General features: G+C 37.0%; 1 protein-coding gene across 1 annotated transcript; it reads right to left on the minus strand.

The window, feature by feature from the left end:
• Positions 1-4,467: 4,467 nt before the first annotated feature.
• On the minus strand, positions 4,468-9,195 carry LOC100485882 (olfactory receptor 10C1-like). The gene is made up of 3 exons (XM_002934300.3): positions 9,148-9,195; positions 7,115-7,211; positions 4,468-5,432 (listed from the first exon to the last, which is right to left on the minus strand). Exons 1-3 carry the CDS (start codon positions 9,193-9,195, stop codon positions 4,468-4,470), a joined length of 1,110 nt encoding a protein of 369 aa, XP_002934346.3.
• Positions 9,196-12,667: the final 3,472 nt, after the last annotated feature.

The raw sequence follows: 12,667 nt of genomic DNA on the forward strand, positions 1-12,667 counted from the left end.
CCCCAACAGGAAAGTATTTATAAAGAGCTGCTTTATACATAACTGCAGTAGTTGCAGCACTATATTTGTCATGCTGAAACAATGGCTGATGTTTTTTACCTTGAGTATAGCAATTGTATGACATAGCAAAGCGCACACTCAGATGAGGAATTCCCAAGAGTTATACACAGCACCATGCACAGCCCAACACCTTTTGTATTGTTCCCAGGAATAACCAGGGGAATTATTGCCCTAAAGGGTTTTCTTTTTAAGGAACTTGAGTTGTGATATACTTGGATGTAAAAAAAAAACGTTATTATCAATTTCATTCAAAAAAAATGAAATGTGAGTATATTGTGGGAAGTTTTTACAAAGAAAAATTTGTAAAAATTCTAAACCAATAAAGAGGTAAATATTATACTGGTTACCTTTTTTCACTACGAAAAAATGCCCATTGACTTTAAAGGAGAAGGAAAATCGCGAAAAAGTCGAGACGGCGACTAAAAAAAATTGCAAAAATACGAAAAAGTCGCAAAATGTTCGTTTCCAATCCGATTTTTTCTGATTCGGATTCGTGGATTAGTAAATGTGCCCCTAAGTATAATAATAACCATAAAGACAACTTTCCTGTTTGCTTTACAAAGGTTAGCTTCCTGTGTAATCTTAAAATTACAATATTTTTTCCTTTTAAGTAATAGTAACAAAAATCATGGGGGCCCCGTACAGCAAAAAAAAACACGCATTGGTGGCCAGGGGCCCTAATGGTCTAATGTTGTCCATTAAAAAGGAAACATATTTCTAATATACATATATGTATATGTAAGTCCATACAGTCCTATTTTTATTTAAGAAACAAAAGCAATATGTTTCTTACAGTTCTTCCCTTCACCCCACTAGCTCTGATTATTGTCTGAGCAAATCTTTAGATGGCACTGGCTGCAATACTTTGAAACCACCATTGCAGGAAAGCAGCTTGCAGGGTTGTCTCTGACCGAGGTTAGCTTTAGTGAGAAGCAAAGGCATGAAACAACCCTGTGTACTGCTTCCCCCCCACCAAAGTACTTGGACCAGTGCTTATTGTTTGATTGAAGTCCAGCCAGTATACGCCTAGGGATTTGTGTAAACGCTAATCATATTTTTTTTTTACAAGATGGAATGGATTTTTTAAATAAAGTTGTATTCGAAATAGTTTTCTTTTTAATGGAGAACCTTGGACCATTAGGGCTCTCGTTTTATTTTTTTTTAAATATACTTCCCCTTTAAATAATGTGCTACATATCTCTCAGAGCAGGCAGTAAGACAGGGCCTAGCTGTGTATTGGGCCTCCTGATTCTCCCTAACCTTCACGTTTAAATAAATGTTATATCAGCTGGAAGCACTGACTGGTTACCTGATCTTGCTCAGTTAAAGTTTTATGAACAAACAGAACTTACTTCAGATCCTCTTTCATTCTAGGCCTTTTAGCTTAAAGGGGTAACGTCACCTTAAGAAATAATTCCAGGTGCCATTTTGTGGACACTGTTATTAGTGTCAGGCCTTAGGACAGACAATAATGAGAGGCTGTGCTCCACATCCTGATGCTGCCTTCTATATTTTTTTCTGCTGCACATGCGTACAGCTCAGTAGCAAGCTTTCCAGAGACTGGAAACAGGATGGTTGCACAGAGCACACTTTAATATGCCAGTGCATTGATCAGCCAAGAGTAGAGTCAGTCTTATAATCACTAGGGGGAGCCACACCTCAGTGATTAAGCCTTTGCTTGTCCTTTAAAGGAACAGTAACACCAAAAAATCAAAGTGTATAAAAGGAACTACAGTATAATGTACTGTTGCCCTGCACTGGTGCAACTGGTGTATTTGCTTTAGAAACATTACTATAGTTTAGTAAATGAAGCTGCTGTGTAGCCATGGGGGCAACCATTTAAAAGAGAAAAGGCACAGGTTACATAGCAGATAACAGATAAGATCTGTACAATACAATGGTGTTTTATCTGTTATCTGCTATGTAACCTGTGCCTTTTCTCCTTTTTCCAGCTTGAATGGCTGTCCCCATGGCTACACAGCAGCTTTTTATATAAACTATAGAAGTGTTTCTGAAGCAAATGTGCAAATTTTACCAGTGCAGGGCAACAGTGCATTGTATGATGATTACTTAAAAACATTTTTATTTTTTGGTGTTACTGTTCCTTTAAAGTATCTGAAACTTGAGCTCCATCTATAAACTAACATTATTCATGCCATGATAGAATATGAATAGGTACGACATACTCTACATATTCACAACAAACGCAGTACCCATAAGTATGCAATCACACATAAGTATGCAATTGAATCAAATGAAATAATCAAAAAAAACCCAGAGAAAGCAGGAATATACTCAAATCAAACAAATAGTAACCAGTATAAACACCTCAGATTACATTATATTAGAAGTCCATAATGTAATTCGTCCAATGCCCCTGAATTCCCCCAGCCCATGTGTGATGTGTGCTTATGGAATGTGCGAATACCCAGGTACTGTGTTTGTTGTGAATATACTGTATATTAAGCAGGACACATTTAATGTGCATCTATATATTTAAAGTCCTATCCCCTGTTTGTACATTTTTAATGGGATTTGTTTACTGGGTCTGCAATTTTTTAGACTTGTTCCTTTATATGAGGCGTTTATCCCCCTATGGGGTTCTTTTTGCATTTTTGGTGTCTTTTAGTCTTGCCTACTTGGGCTGTAATAGTTTAGTAGTCCTTTAAACTGTTGAGGGGTGGTAATTCCACTAATTTGGTGTCTTAAAATGCAATTAACCTATATTTCATGAATTATCAATTCCGTGGTTGTTAAAGCTCATTGCTGCCAATGAACTCGTAACACTCGTACACTCAAAGTAGAAAAACAAATTCTGACAAACTATAACATTCATCGATAATTGTGTAATTTGTTTAAAAAGATGCCAACATAAAAAAATAATTTCTTATCTTAATATTCTATATCATGAGTTTTCTAGGTCATGTTAATGTTAATCATTTTTTATTCAAACCTTTCCTTCCTCATCCGAGGGGACAGCCTATCAGTCACTAGTAAGCAGGACAGTCAGCAGATGCTGAATTTCAAGGGGTTCACGATCAAAGAAAGATTGTGTATTTTAACTGCTATTTGAGTTTTTTAGCTGTATTTTGAAATATCAGGATTGTTTTGTTTGAATTTTCAAAATCAATTCTAAAAGAGACTCACTGATAATTAATCAATCATAGAATGTGATTTCACTGTGTTCCAGTTGTTTTCTCACATTAAGACATCAAGTTATTGAGTTTTGAGTACAAATTTTTCAAATGAAAAAAAAAACCTTCTATAATGAAGAAAAAAAAAAACTGAATTTTGATAAATCTGCCCCTTACTGTAGAACTTATTACTGTAATTCTGGGTTTGATCTTTTCCAAGTCATCCAAGCCACTCTTAAAGGTATTAAAGGAGAAGTAAAGGTAAAAACTAAGAAAGCTTTATCAAAAAGGTCTATGTAAATACAGCCATAAGCACTCGCAGACGTGCTGCACTCAGGTATGGTAAAGTTTTCTGCAGAATAAATATAGTCTAATCTATTGGCAGTAAAATGCCAAAATGCCTTTCCTTCTCCTTTAATTAAATCTGCCATCATGACATCACCCTGACATCACTGCCCTCACTGTGAAGAGGGCCTCTTGTACTTTGTTCTTTGAAGTACCTTTAAATATTAAGAGTTTGTGTACTGGCTATGTACTCATAAATGAAGTCAGTGGAGAATATAAATTGAAAATTAAGGTAAAAAATATAGCTTAAAAATCATGGATCTGTTCAGTTATTATTATTAACATGTATTTATAAAACACCAATGTATTCACAGTGTTGTACAATAAGTGGGTTTATTAATTGAGATACATAATTACATATAAATCAACCAATACTTGATACAAGAGGTAAGGAAGGCCCTGCCCAAAAGAGCTTACAATCTATAAGGAGAAGGAATTGAGACATAAGGTGTGGTTTAAAGGAGAAGGAAAGTCATAGATTTGCCACATTAGTGCTACCTAGAACGCTATATTTATTGTATTGAGCAGAAAGCTTTACTATACCTGAGTAATGACCCCTAGAAGCTCCATCCAATAGCAGCTGCCGATTTAGCTTGGTCTTGGTAGCTTCCTGCTGCAGTTATAGCCGATGGAAGCTCAGATCACACATTCCTAAAGGTGGGGGAATGAGTTCTTATGGATTCTTATGGAAGGGGGGAGCAGGAGAAGGGAGAGGTAGAGAGGAGAGAATTGAGCAGACTCATGCCCCAAACCTGAAGGAGCCCTAAAAGAGAGGAAGTATGATACTGAAGAACATGTTCACAAAAAAGGAGACAAGAAATCATGTGTTTCTTTTGATAGAGAACTGTGCTTATGGTTGTATTTACATAGACCTTTCTGATAAAGCTTACTTAGTTTTTACCTTTCCTTCTCTTTAAAACACGAGCACTTAACATTTTCCCTTTTTTATTAGTCTCTTTAGTGCAGTTTTAAATTCTGTGTTTCTAAAACTGTATATTAAGGGGTTAAGCATGGGAATAAGCACTATGTACAGCAAAGACCACATTTTGGAACTTTTATGGGATCCATTAGTTCTCAAATAAGTTATAGTGGCAGTTCCATAAAACAAGCAGACTGATATAAGGTGAGAGCCACATGTAGAAAAGGCTTTGTTACGTCCATGTGCCGTTGGTATTCTAAACACAGTAGCGACAATATGTATGTATGACACTAAAATAAGAAGAAATGGCAACTGTATAACAAATGAGCTATAGATTAAGATAGTTATCATATTGGCAGATTTATCAGCACAAGCCAATCTCACTACAGGCAGTATGTCGCAGAAGAAATGGTCAATGATATTGGAGTCACAGAAGGGCAAGCTGAAGACAAATGAAATTTGACCCAAGGATAAAAGCATTCCAGCCAACCATGATCCAAGTGAAAGCTTAAGACATTTAGGCTTAGTGATAATAATCATATAATGAAGAGGATTGCATATAGCTACATAACGATCATATGCCATGACTGCAAGAATGAAGCATTCAGTTGTGCCAAGAAAGCAGAAAAAATAGAGCTGAGTAGCACATCCCAGTAATGAAATATCTTTGTCTTTATGCAGAAAGTCTCTAAGCATCCGAGGAACCGTTACTGAAATATAGGAGATCTCTGTGAGAGACAGACTCCTCAAGAAAATATACATGGGGGAGTGAAGTCGAGATTCAAATGTCACAGTCAGTATTATCACTGTGTTACCAACTACTGTGCAAACATAAATTAGCAAGAAAATTGCAAAGAGAAATGGTTGAGGATCAGATGAAAGTCCAAGGAGAGTAAATGTTGTAATTTCTGTGCCATTTCTTTTAGCAGCAAGCATTATGTTAAATATCTCGGTAAATGTAAAAATGGCTATAACTATAACAAGAAATGAGACTTATTAAGATTTATATACAGTTAATTCAAAATTCTTCCAGATTTCAAAGAACTGGAAACATTTTTCTTGTTGCATAATCCTAATTCCATGCATAACTTGATTTGGATTAAGTGAGTCAAAGATATTATCTGCTAAAGAGTAAGGTGTAAACTAAGGATATAAAGCATTCATCTGAAGTTTGTTTCAATGAAACATTTTTTGTTAATAGTCAAAATCTGCAAACTAAAACCAACGGTAATCCTACATCATTTCTAAACAAGAGCCTAAATGTCCAGTCGTGGTCACGTCAAAAAAAGTCGCAGCCACTTTGTGGGCGCACCGAAAAAGCCACGGTCACGTCAAAAAAAGTGTATTGCGTCAATAAAATTGGGCTGTAGCTGCATTTCGCTAATTTCCCTCCCTTTTGAGAATTTTTCAGCAGTTTTGAGACATTTTCAGTGAAGCAAAACAGGACAGATTTGCTCATCACTAGCTGTGAAGTAAAATGTTTCTTTGAAGTGGTTGTTACATATGTGTATATTTTCTTTAATAAGTTTAAAGCATAATTGGTCTAACACTGCTTTACAAAGTATACTTGGGATTTGTTTTTGGTGATTCTCAGGTATTCAAAAACAAACATTAATTCCACATCCAAATGTACAGAATAGTGCTGTTAGGAAAAACCGAGCCTTCTTTTATTGCAAAACTTGTGGTAGTGGGTCTCTGTAGACTGACATCTCTGGGATTTGGCAAGAATTAGATTTATATTTAGGGGCCCATTTACTTACTCACGAACGGGCCGAATGCGTCCGATTGCGTTTTTTTCGTAATGATCGGTATTTTGCGATTTTTCCGGAAAATTATCGCGACTTTTTCGTTACCAATACGATTTTTGCGGAAAAACGCGAGTTTTAAGTTTTAACGCTACGAAAAAAGCGCAACTTTTCGCGCAAGTTTTAACGCTACGAAAAAATCGCAACTTTCGGAATGGCTACGAAAAACTCACGTTTTTTCACGCAAATCGTATTGGTAACGAAAAAGTCGCGATAATTTCCGAAAAGTCGTAAAGGCGCCGAAAAAATCGCAAAAAATACGAAAAAGTCGCAAAATGTTCGTTTTCCAATCGGAATTTTTCCAATTTGGTCGGAATTCGTGTCTTAGTAAATCAGCCCCTTAGTGTACACAAACACTGTTTGCTGTTATACATATATTTAATATTTGTCCTTTAACTGAAAGGGCTTGGCATGGGGGAGTGAAGTTGATTGGCTTGTGCTGATACATCTGCCAGTATGATAACTATCTTAATCTATAGCTCATTTGTTATACAGTTGCCATTTCTTTTACTTTGCATTTTGCAAAATGCGACTCCCACACATCTTTTTTGATGCACATGACTTTTTTTATGCGACCACAACATTTTTATGCCACCATGACTTATTTAAAGCAATTGCGACTTTTTCCTCACTTTTATCAAGCATTTAATACCAGATATAATAAGGTTTAACAATGTATGCTCCTATTTGTATCTGCAGAACAGATAATGAAAAAGAAATAAAGACAAGAAAGATGAGAGTAAAGAAGAAATGGATTCATCTGATGACAGTGAATAAAGATTTGACAAGGGAGATTAAGCATCATTAGATGATGAGTGAGGGGAGGAAGGGGACATTTTTCAGTTTTTTACTGTTAAACAGAATAAGGCCCGGTACATTAAAGAAATAATTTATGATATCAAGGAAAACTTTCTCCTTCTTAGAATTTTTCTTATAAAATACCATAAGCTAAAGATAAACAAATTGAATCAAAGAACAAGATTCAATAAGATGAGAAATAAATATTATCTATTAAGAATATAAAGAAAATTGGATCTTTTTATAAAGGGGAATCATTTAATAAGGAGGAAGAGAATAGGCAGACGTTATTAGATCAGTTAATAGAGTAATTATCTAATGAGTCAAGGTGGCCATACACGGTGCATTCTGATTTTTTTGTCGAGGTGGACAAATGAGCAGATCATCTCACGGCATTGGCTAAACAATCAAATAAAAAGGGCAGGTATATGGGCCATTGGACTAAGGACTGCATCAACTAGCTGATTCAGATCAGATGGAGAATCAAACCTGCCCGATCTGGTCAATTTTAGGCCATGTATCTGTTGGGTTGGCCCATAAGGGGTGCCTATACATGGGCAGGGAAGCTGACGAATTGGTCTAAAGAATCTAAACTTGCAGCTGAAGTCTGCCCATGTATGGCCACCTTAAGAGGCATCATTAGATGATGAGGGAGGGGAAGGATGGGAAAATGCAGAATTTTGCTGTGAATCCATGCCTGGTGAAAAAAATGCAAAAAAAAATCCCTATAGTTTCAACATGGTATAGGAAACAGGTCCAGACTCACCACTAAACAGTTTTAAAGTATGAAATTGTCACTTGTGTGATTCCCCAGGTGACCAATAAGAAGGGCAACATTCTAGAGGGTTGATTCACTAAAGCACGCTAAAAAGAGGTCTATTTATAGCATGCGTTAAAAATTTAATCGCGTCTTAACGCACGATTCACTAAAAGGATACTTGCGTTAATTTAGATGCGATGCTGTTTGCGTTATTTAAGTCGTGAAGACTATTTTTGTGCGGTATTTGATGCAACGCGCACTAATCAATGCAGCACGCTACTTGTCGCGCGCGCTAATTAACGCATGTGCGCTACTTTTCACGCACACGCAATATTAGCCATACACAGCATTACATTCGTAAAACTACTTTTTTGGAAAACGACTATTTCCCTGCAAACTGGAGGCTACATCACTCTAGGGCCAACACAGACTTGAATAAATTCCACTGCAAAGTCCATATTGTGTTGCCAAAAGGTCATTAACTGTACTTTTCTATAATTACCGCCTGCCCCAAGTAGGTGTTAATTTTTGCATAGAGTAATGCAATATTTAGCACGTCTATGTGTTTGTGAATCATGCGTTAGTATTATTTCTGCGCGCTAATTAATGCAATGCGGTAAAATTAACGCATGCGGTTGCGCGCTAATTAACGCACGCAGTATGCGACTTAACGCATGTGATAATACTTTAGTGAATCGCGCATTTGTTTCGCGCCAATTTTAATGGAAAAAAAGCATGCGATAACGCTTATCGCACATTAGTGGATCAACCTTAGGTATGGTGGTTTATCAATTTTATGATCATATATTTGTGATTAAAACTAATTTATTTTAAAAATGTATGCAGATGTATGCACTTACAGAAACAAATTACAGATAGAACACTGGGTTGGCCGATTCACTAAAGGCTGAAAAAACGGGTGTTATTTATAGCATGCGTTAAAAATATTATCACTTCTTATATTTGGAGACTTAATGATCGATTCACAAAAAGGACACTTGTCTGAATTAAGAAGTGATTTAATTGTCTGTATTTATCTGTCGATGACATATTTTTAAGCAGTATTTGAAAGCATGCAATATATTTATGCTTTATTTCGTAGCACGCAATATTAGTGCAAGCTATTGCGCACGTAACCAAGGCAACGTTATAATGTGAGCTGTGACACTCCCCCATATATCCCTCCAACTTTCTGAAAACTTCCTGTGCTGAAAAAATGAAGGGAGCACAGAAGTTTGACAGTGCCAGGAACAGCATGGCTTCTGCCTCTAGAGTTGATCTTTCCCTGAAAACTCGAGGATGCATCACTCTAGGATGATCACATACTTGATCCTCTTCTTCACAACCCAGCAAAAATCCAACTACAAACTCCATCTTGTCTTTACAAACGCTCACGAACCGCAATGTTTTTGGAGTAACGCCTACTCCAAGTAGGTGTTAATATTAGCACTGATTATCGCCATATTTCATGCTTTTAATGCTTCAAATATGTCTGTGAATTATGCAATGCAATGTGATGAACATACCGCTTTGCGATAATTGAGCTTTTTGCGCATGTGATATGAGTAGTAATGTGAAAATACTTTTATGAATCGTTACTTAATTAACAAACACTTCTTAATGCATAAAACTATGCATTAAGTGTTACTTTTTTCACTCAATAAACAGCACTCAAACAATGTAACACTTTGGCTACTAGAGCATAAGGGGTAGCTCTCTCCTTAGACTTTCTGTGCAGCTTCTACAGTATCTCCAGGAATGAAGAGTGCATGATTAGTTTGCACACAGCACATACTGATTTGGGCATACAGTACCTCTGCGGGACTGAGAAACTAACCCTGTGTAGGACACTATACACACCAAGGTATCCTGCGTCTGGGGAGAGTCACACTGATGCAGAGAACATAAAATGGAGGTAAAGAACAAAAGCATGCAAATTGGAGCTTCTCAGAGCACAGAGCACCATTTTTGTTCAGGTCTCAGTAAAACATACTTGAAATTTTATGTAAAGGTGAACCACCCCTTTATAGCCTTCTCCAATCCTGTTTACAACAAGGTCATGTTATACATCAAGCCCAACAGCAGGCCATGTGCACGATACTTAATATATGCAACATGTACTCCTAAAATGTCTTTGGGAGTGAGTATCTGTTGGGCATAATGCACCAATTTGCTCCAATTCTAGCAAAACAGATTAAAAACTCAGTGAAGGCTGAGTCAGCTCAGCTGCTTAAAATCAAACTGTTTTAATATCATGGGTTAGGCTGATGCCACACGTGGCGTTTTTACGCTGCGTATTTTCTAATTCTCTCGGCGGCTGAAAAACGCCTGATATCATCATCCATAGAAATAACTTGAAAAGACGCGAAGCAAACCACACAAAGCGTAAATACGCTAGAAAACGCCTTAGCACGGATTTTTCAAGCGTAGGCTGAAATACGCCAGTACTTGCAAAGCAAGCTATTCCTATGTATACGCAAAGGCAGCTGCCAGACCTAGCAGAAATACGCAGCGTTTTTTGCTATTTCACACTATTAGCACCATGGCAACGGGATTTGCTTACGTCACCAGTTCTAGGCTGAAAAACGCCATGTGTGGCTTGTGTGGTGTTTTTAGGCTGAGAAAAAACGCAGCGTAAAAACGCCACGTGTGGCATCAGCCTTACTAGAATAATTACATTACCCAATAAACTTCTCTCTGTTCTTTCTCAGTATTTTCTTTATCAACTTTTGACACATGCAACTTTTTTGGTTGGGGAGTTAATCCATTTTAAATTGACTTCATAAAAGCAGTGCAAAATGTGCATGTACACGGATCACCTGCTGTGGTACCATTGTAAGGCTGAAGATACTCTGCAGGATTAAAAATACAGTTCAAGGTGCAGAGCACAGGCCATGTGGGTGCAAGGTAGCCTACAGTGCTTATAGAAGGTGTTAAATTCAGTGCTCTCCTGCTTCATGGGGCATCCAGGTACGTACCACCAACCACTGACCCTATTCGTAATCACAGCTACATTCAGAGTAATGCACTACTCTATCCTAAGAGCTGGAGACTGTTGTGCTTTTAGGAGCAACTCATTACACAGAAGCTTCTTGGTGGACTGGTTATTTGCTTTTATTATGCTCATTTAACTAATATTGTAAAGGGGGAATATTGTCCCTTTGAAGCACAGATCTAAGAATTGAAGACCATGCCAGCTTGCATTAATAATTTATTGCTAAGAGTTAATTATGCCCATACATTACTAGTGTAGCTGGCTGGCTTTATACACAATAATGATGTGTTCTAGTTTGCTAATTGGACCATTGGGATAATGGGGCAATAAAGGAACTTTCAAGAGAGGAATCAAAAAGCCGGTCACAGTCATTTCTTAGAGCAGCAGGCAGCAACACGTTGCATGCTGGCTGGGATGTGTGGTGAGTTGGTTTACTTGTTTTGCCCTTCAAGAGTAGACCAAATATGGGTTCAAGTTAAAAAAAAAGAGAGAGAGAGAAATGTTTAGCGGTATTTTGTTACTTATTTATTCACTATAGTTCATTTGGCATATTATTTACCTGTTATATTTTGAAGAGAAGATTGTGTGATTGGCTTCCACAATCCTAACAATTCTGCTTTAGTTATGGTTTAAAGGTTCGTAGATAGCAGTAATCTCAAAGTTACCCTTTAACAGTCCTTTCATTTGCTCCAATCAGCAGGTGTTTTGCATTAACTCAATGCTTGTTAACAAGAAATTACATTAATATTGTAACCTACTGTATATTCTGAATGTCTGCTTGGATGGATAACAAACTTTTCTATGCCTCCAATTAAACAATTAATATCAGTGTATGATAGAGTTCTGGCTTCTGATTTTTTTTCTCTTATTTTGCTCAGACAGGAGATCAGGCATACATCATTAGATTACTGTACAGTGGTAGGTATGTGCTCTAGCTAATCAGTAGGATCACTATGCTGCTTGTTTTGCTTAATTACCTCTGTACTGGGAATAATTAAAATGTTTACCATAGGGGTTAACTTTTTGTTTATACTAGGAGTCCCTTTCCCCCTCTTACTGATGTCCCACAAGAGGCCTAAAATTATACAATTATGTCCATGTTCATGCACATCTACTTTTGTAAAATAGGAGATTAACAAACAATTTAGCATTCCAGCAGATAGATGCAATAATCACATGTTAAGAGGAATAAACAACTCATTGTGACTTATGTTAAGGGGCCAATTACTCAAAGGCATCTATTACATTGCATCTTGCCTAAAGACAGAAATGATTAGAAGATCAGCTGCTACTAGATATCTGTTCCATATTAGCACCTCCTGTAGATTCTACTGAATCCTGTTTAATTAAAACATTGTGCCATTTCGTCACTTATGTATGTGTGTTTTTATGTGTACTTATATATCTAAACCAGTCAGGAAGTGCGGCACAAGAGAGTTGGGAGGGAGGGAAGGGGGAGGAGGGACTGGTCTTGCCCCCTCAAAAGATTTTTCTGCAGAGGGGCATGGAGCGACCAAGTTACGCCCTTGTTCCCAATATTTAGTGGTGTGTTGTCAGTTTCCTCAGTACATTAATGCAAAAAAAACAGGCCACATACATTCAAAATATTTACAAAATTGTTGATGACAATCTAGGATCTGTGTTAATGATGTCAGGCGGCAGCTAAAAGACTAGAACACAGGGAAATTGCTCACTTTGCCAGCAGCAGTCACTTAATTGCTATTTTGCATCAATGCAATTAGAAATATTGAATAAGTAGGCAGTCACAATAAAAAGCTTGTCAGTGTAATAATATATATATATATATATAGCTATATGGTCCCAATGCTTTGAACATATGTAGTGCCAAAG

This window comes from Xenopus tropicalis, chromosome 1 (assembly GCF_000004195.4).
Source record: "Xenopus tropicalis strain Nigerian chromosome 1, UCB_Xtro_10.0, whole genome shotgun sequence".
NCBI lineage: Eukaryota > Metazoa > Chordata > Amphibia > Anura > Pipidae > Xenopus > Xenopus tropicalis.

What these genes read in the sequence shown, in the direction of transcription:
- LOC100485882 (XM_002934300.3), bottom strand. Translation starts at nt 9,195, where the DNA reads ATGGAGTTTGTAGTTGGATTTTTGCTGGGTTGTGAAGAAGAGGATCAA. An exon ending in GTTGTGAAGAAGAGGATCAA is followed by an intron (nt 7,212 to 9,147) that starts GTATGTGATCAT and finishes GTTTATCTTTAG; the next exon opens with CTTATGGTATTTTATAAGAA. An exon ending in GGGCCTTATTCTGTTTAACA is followed by an intron (nt 5,433 to 7,114) that starts GTAAAAAACTGA and finishes TTCTTGTTATAG; the next exon opens with TTATAGCCATTTTTACATTT.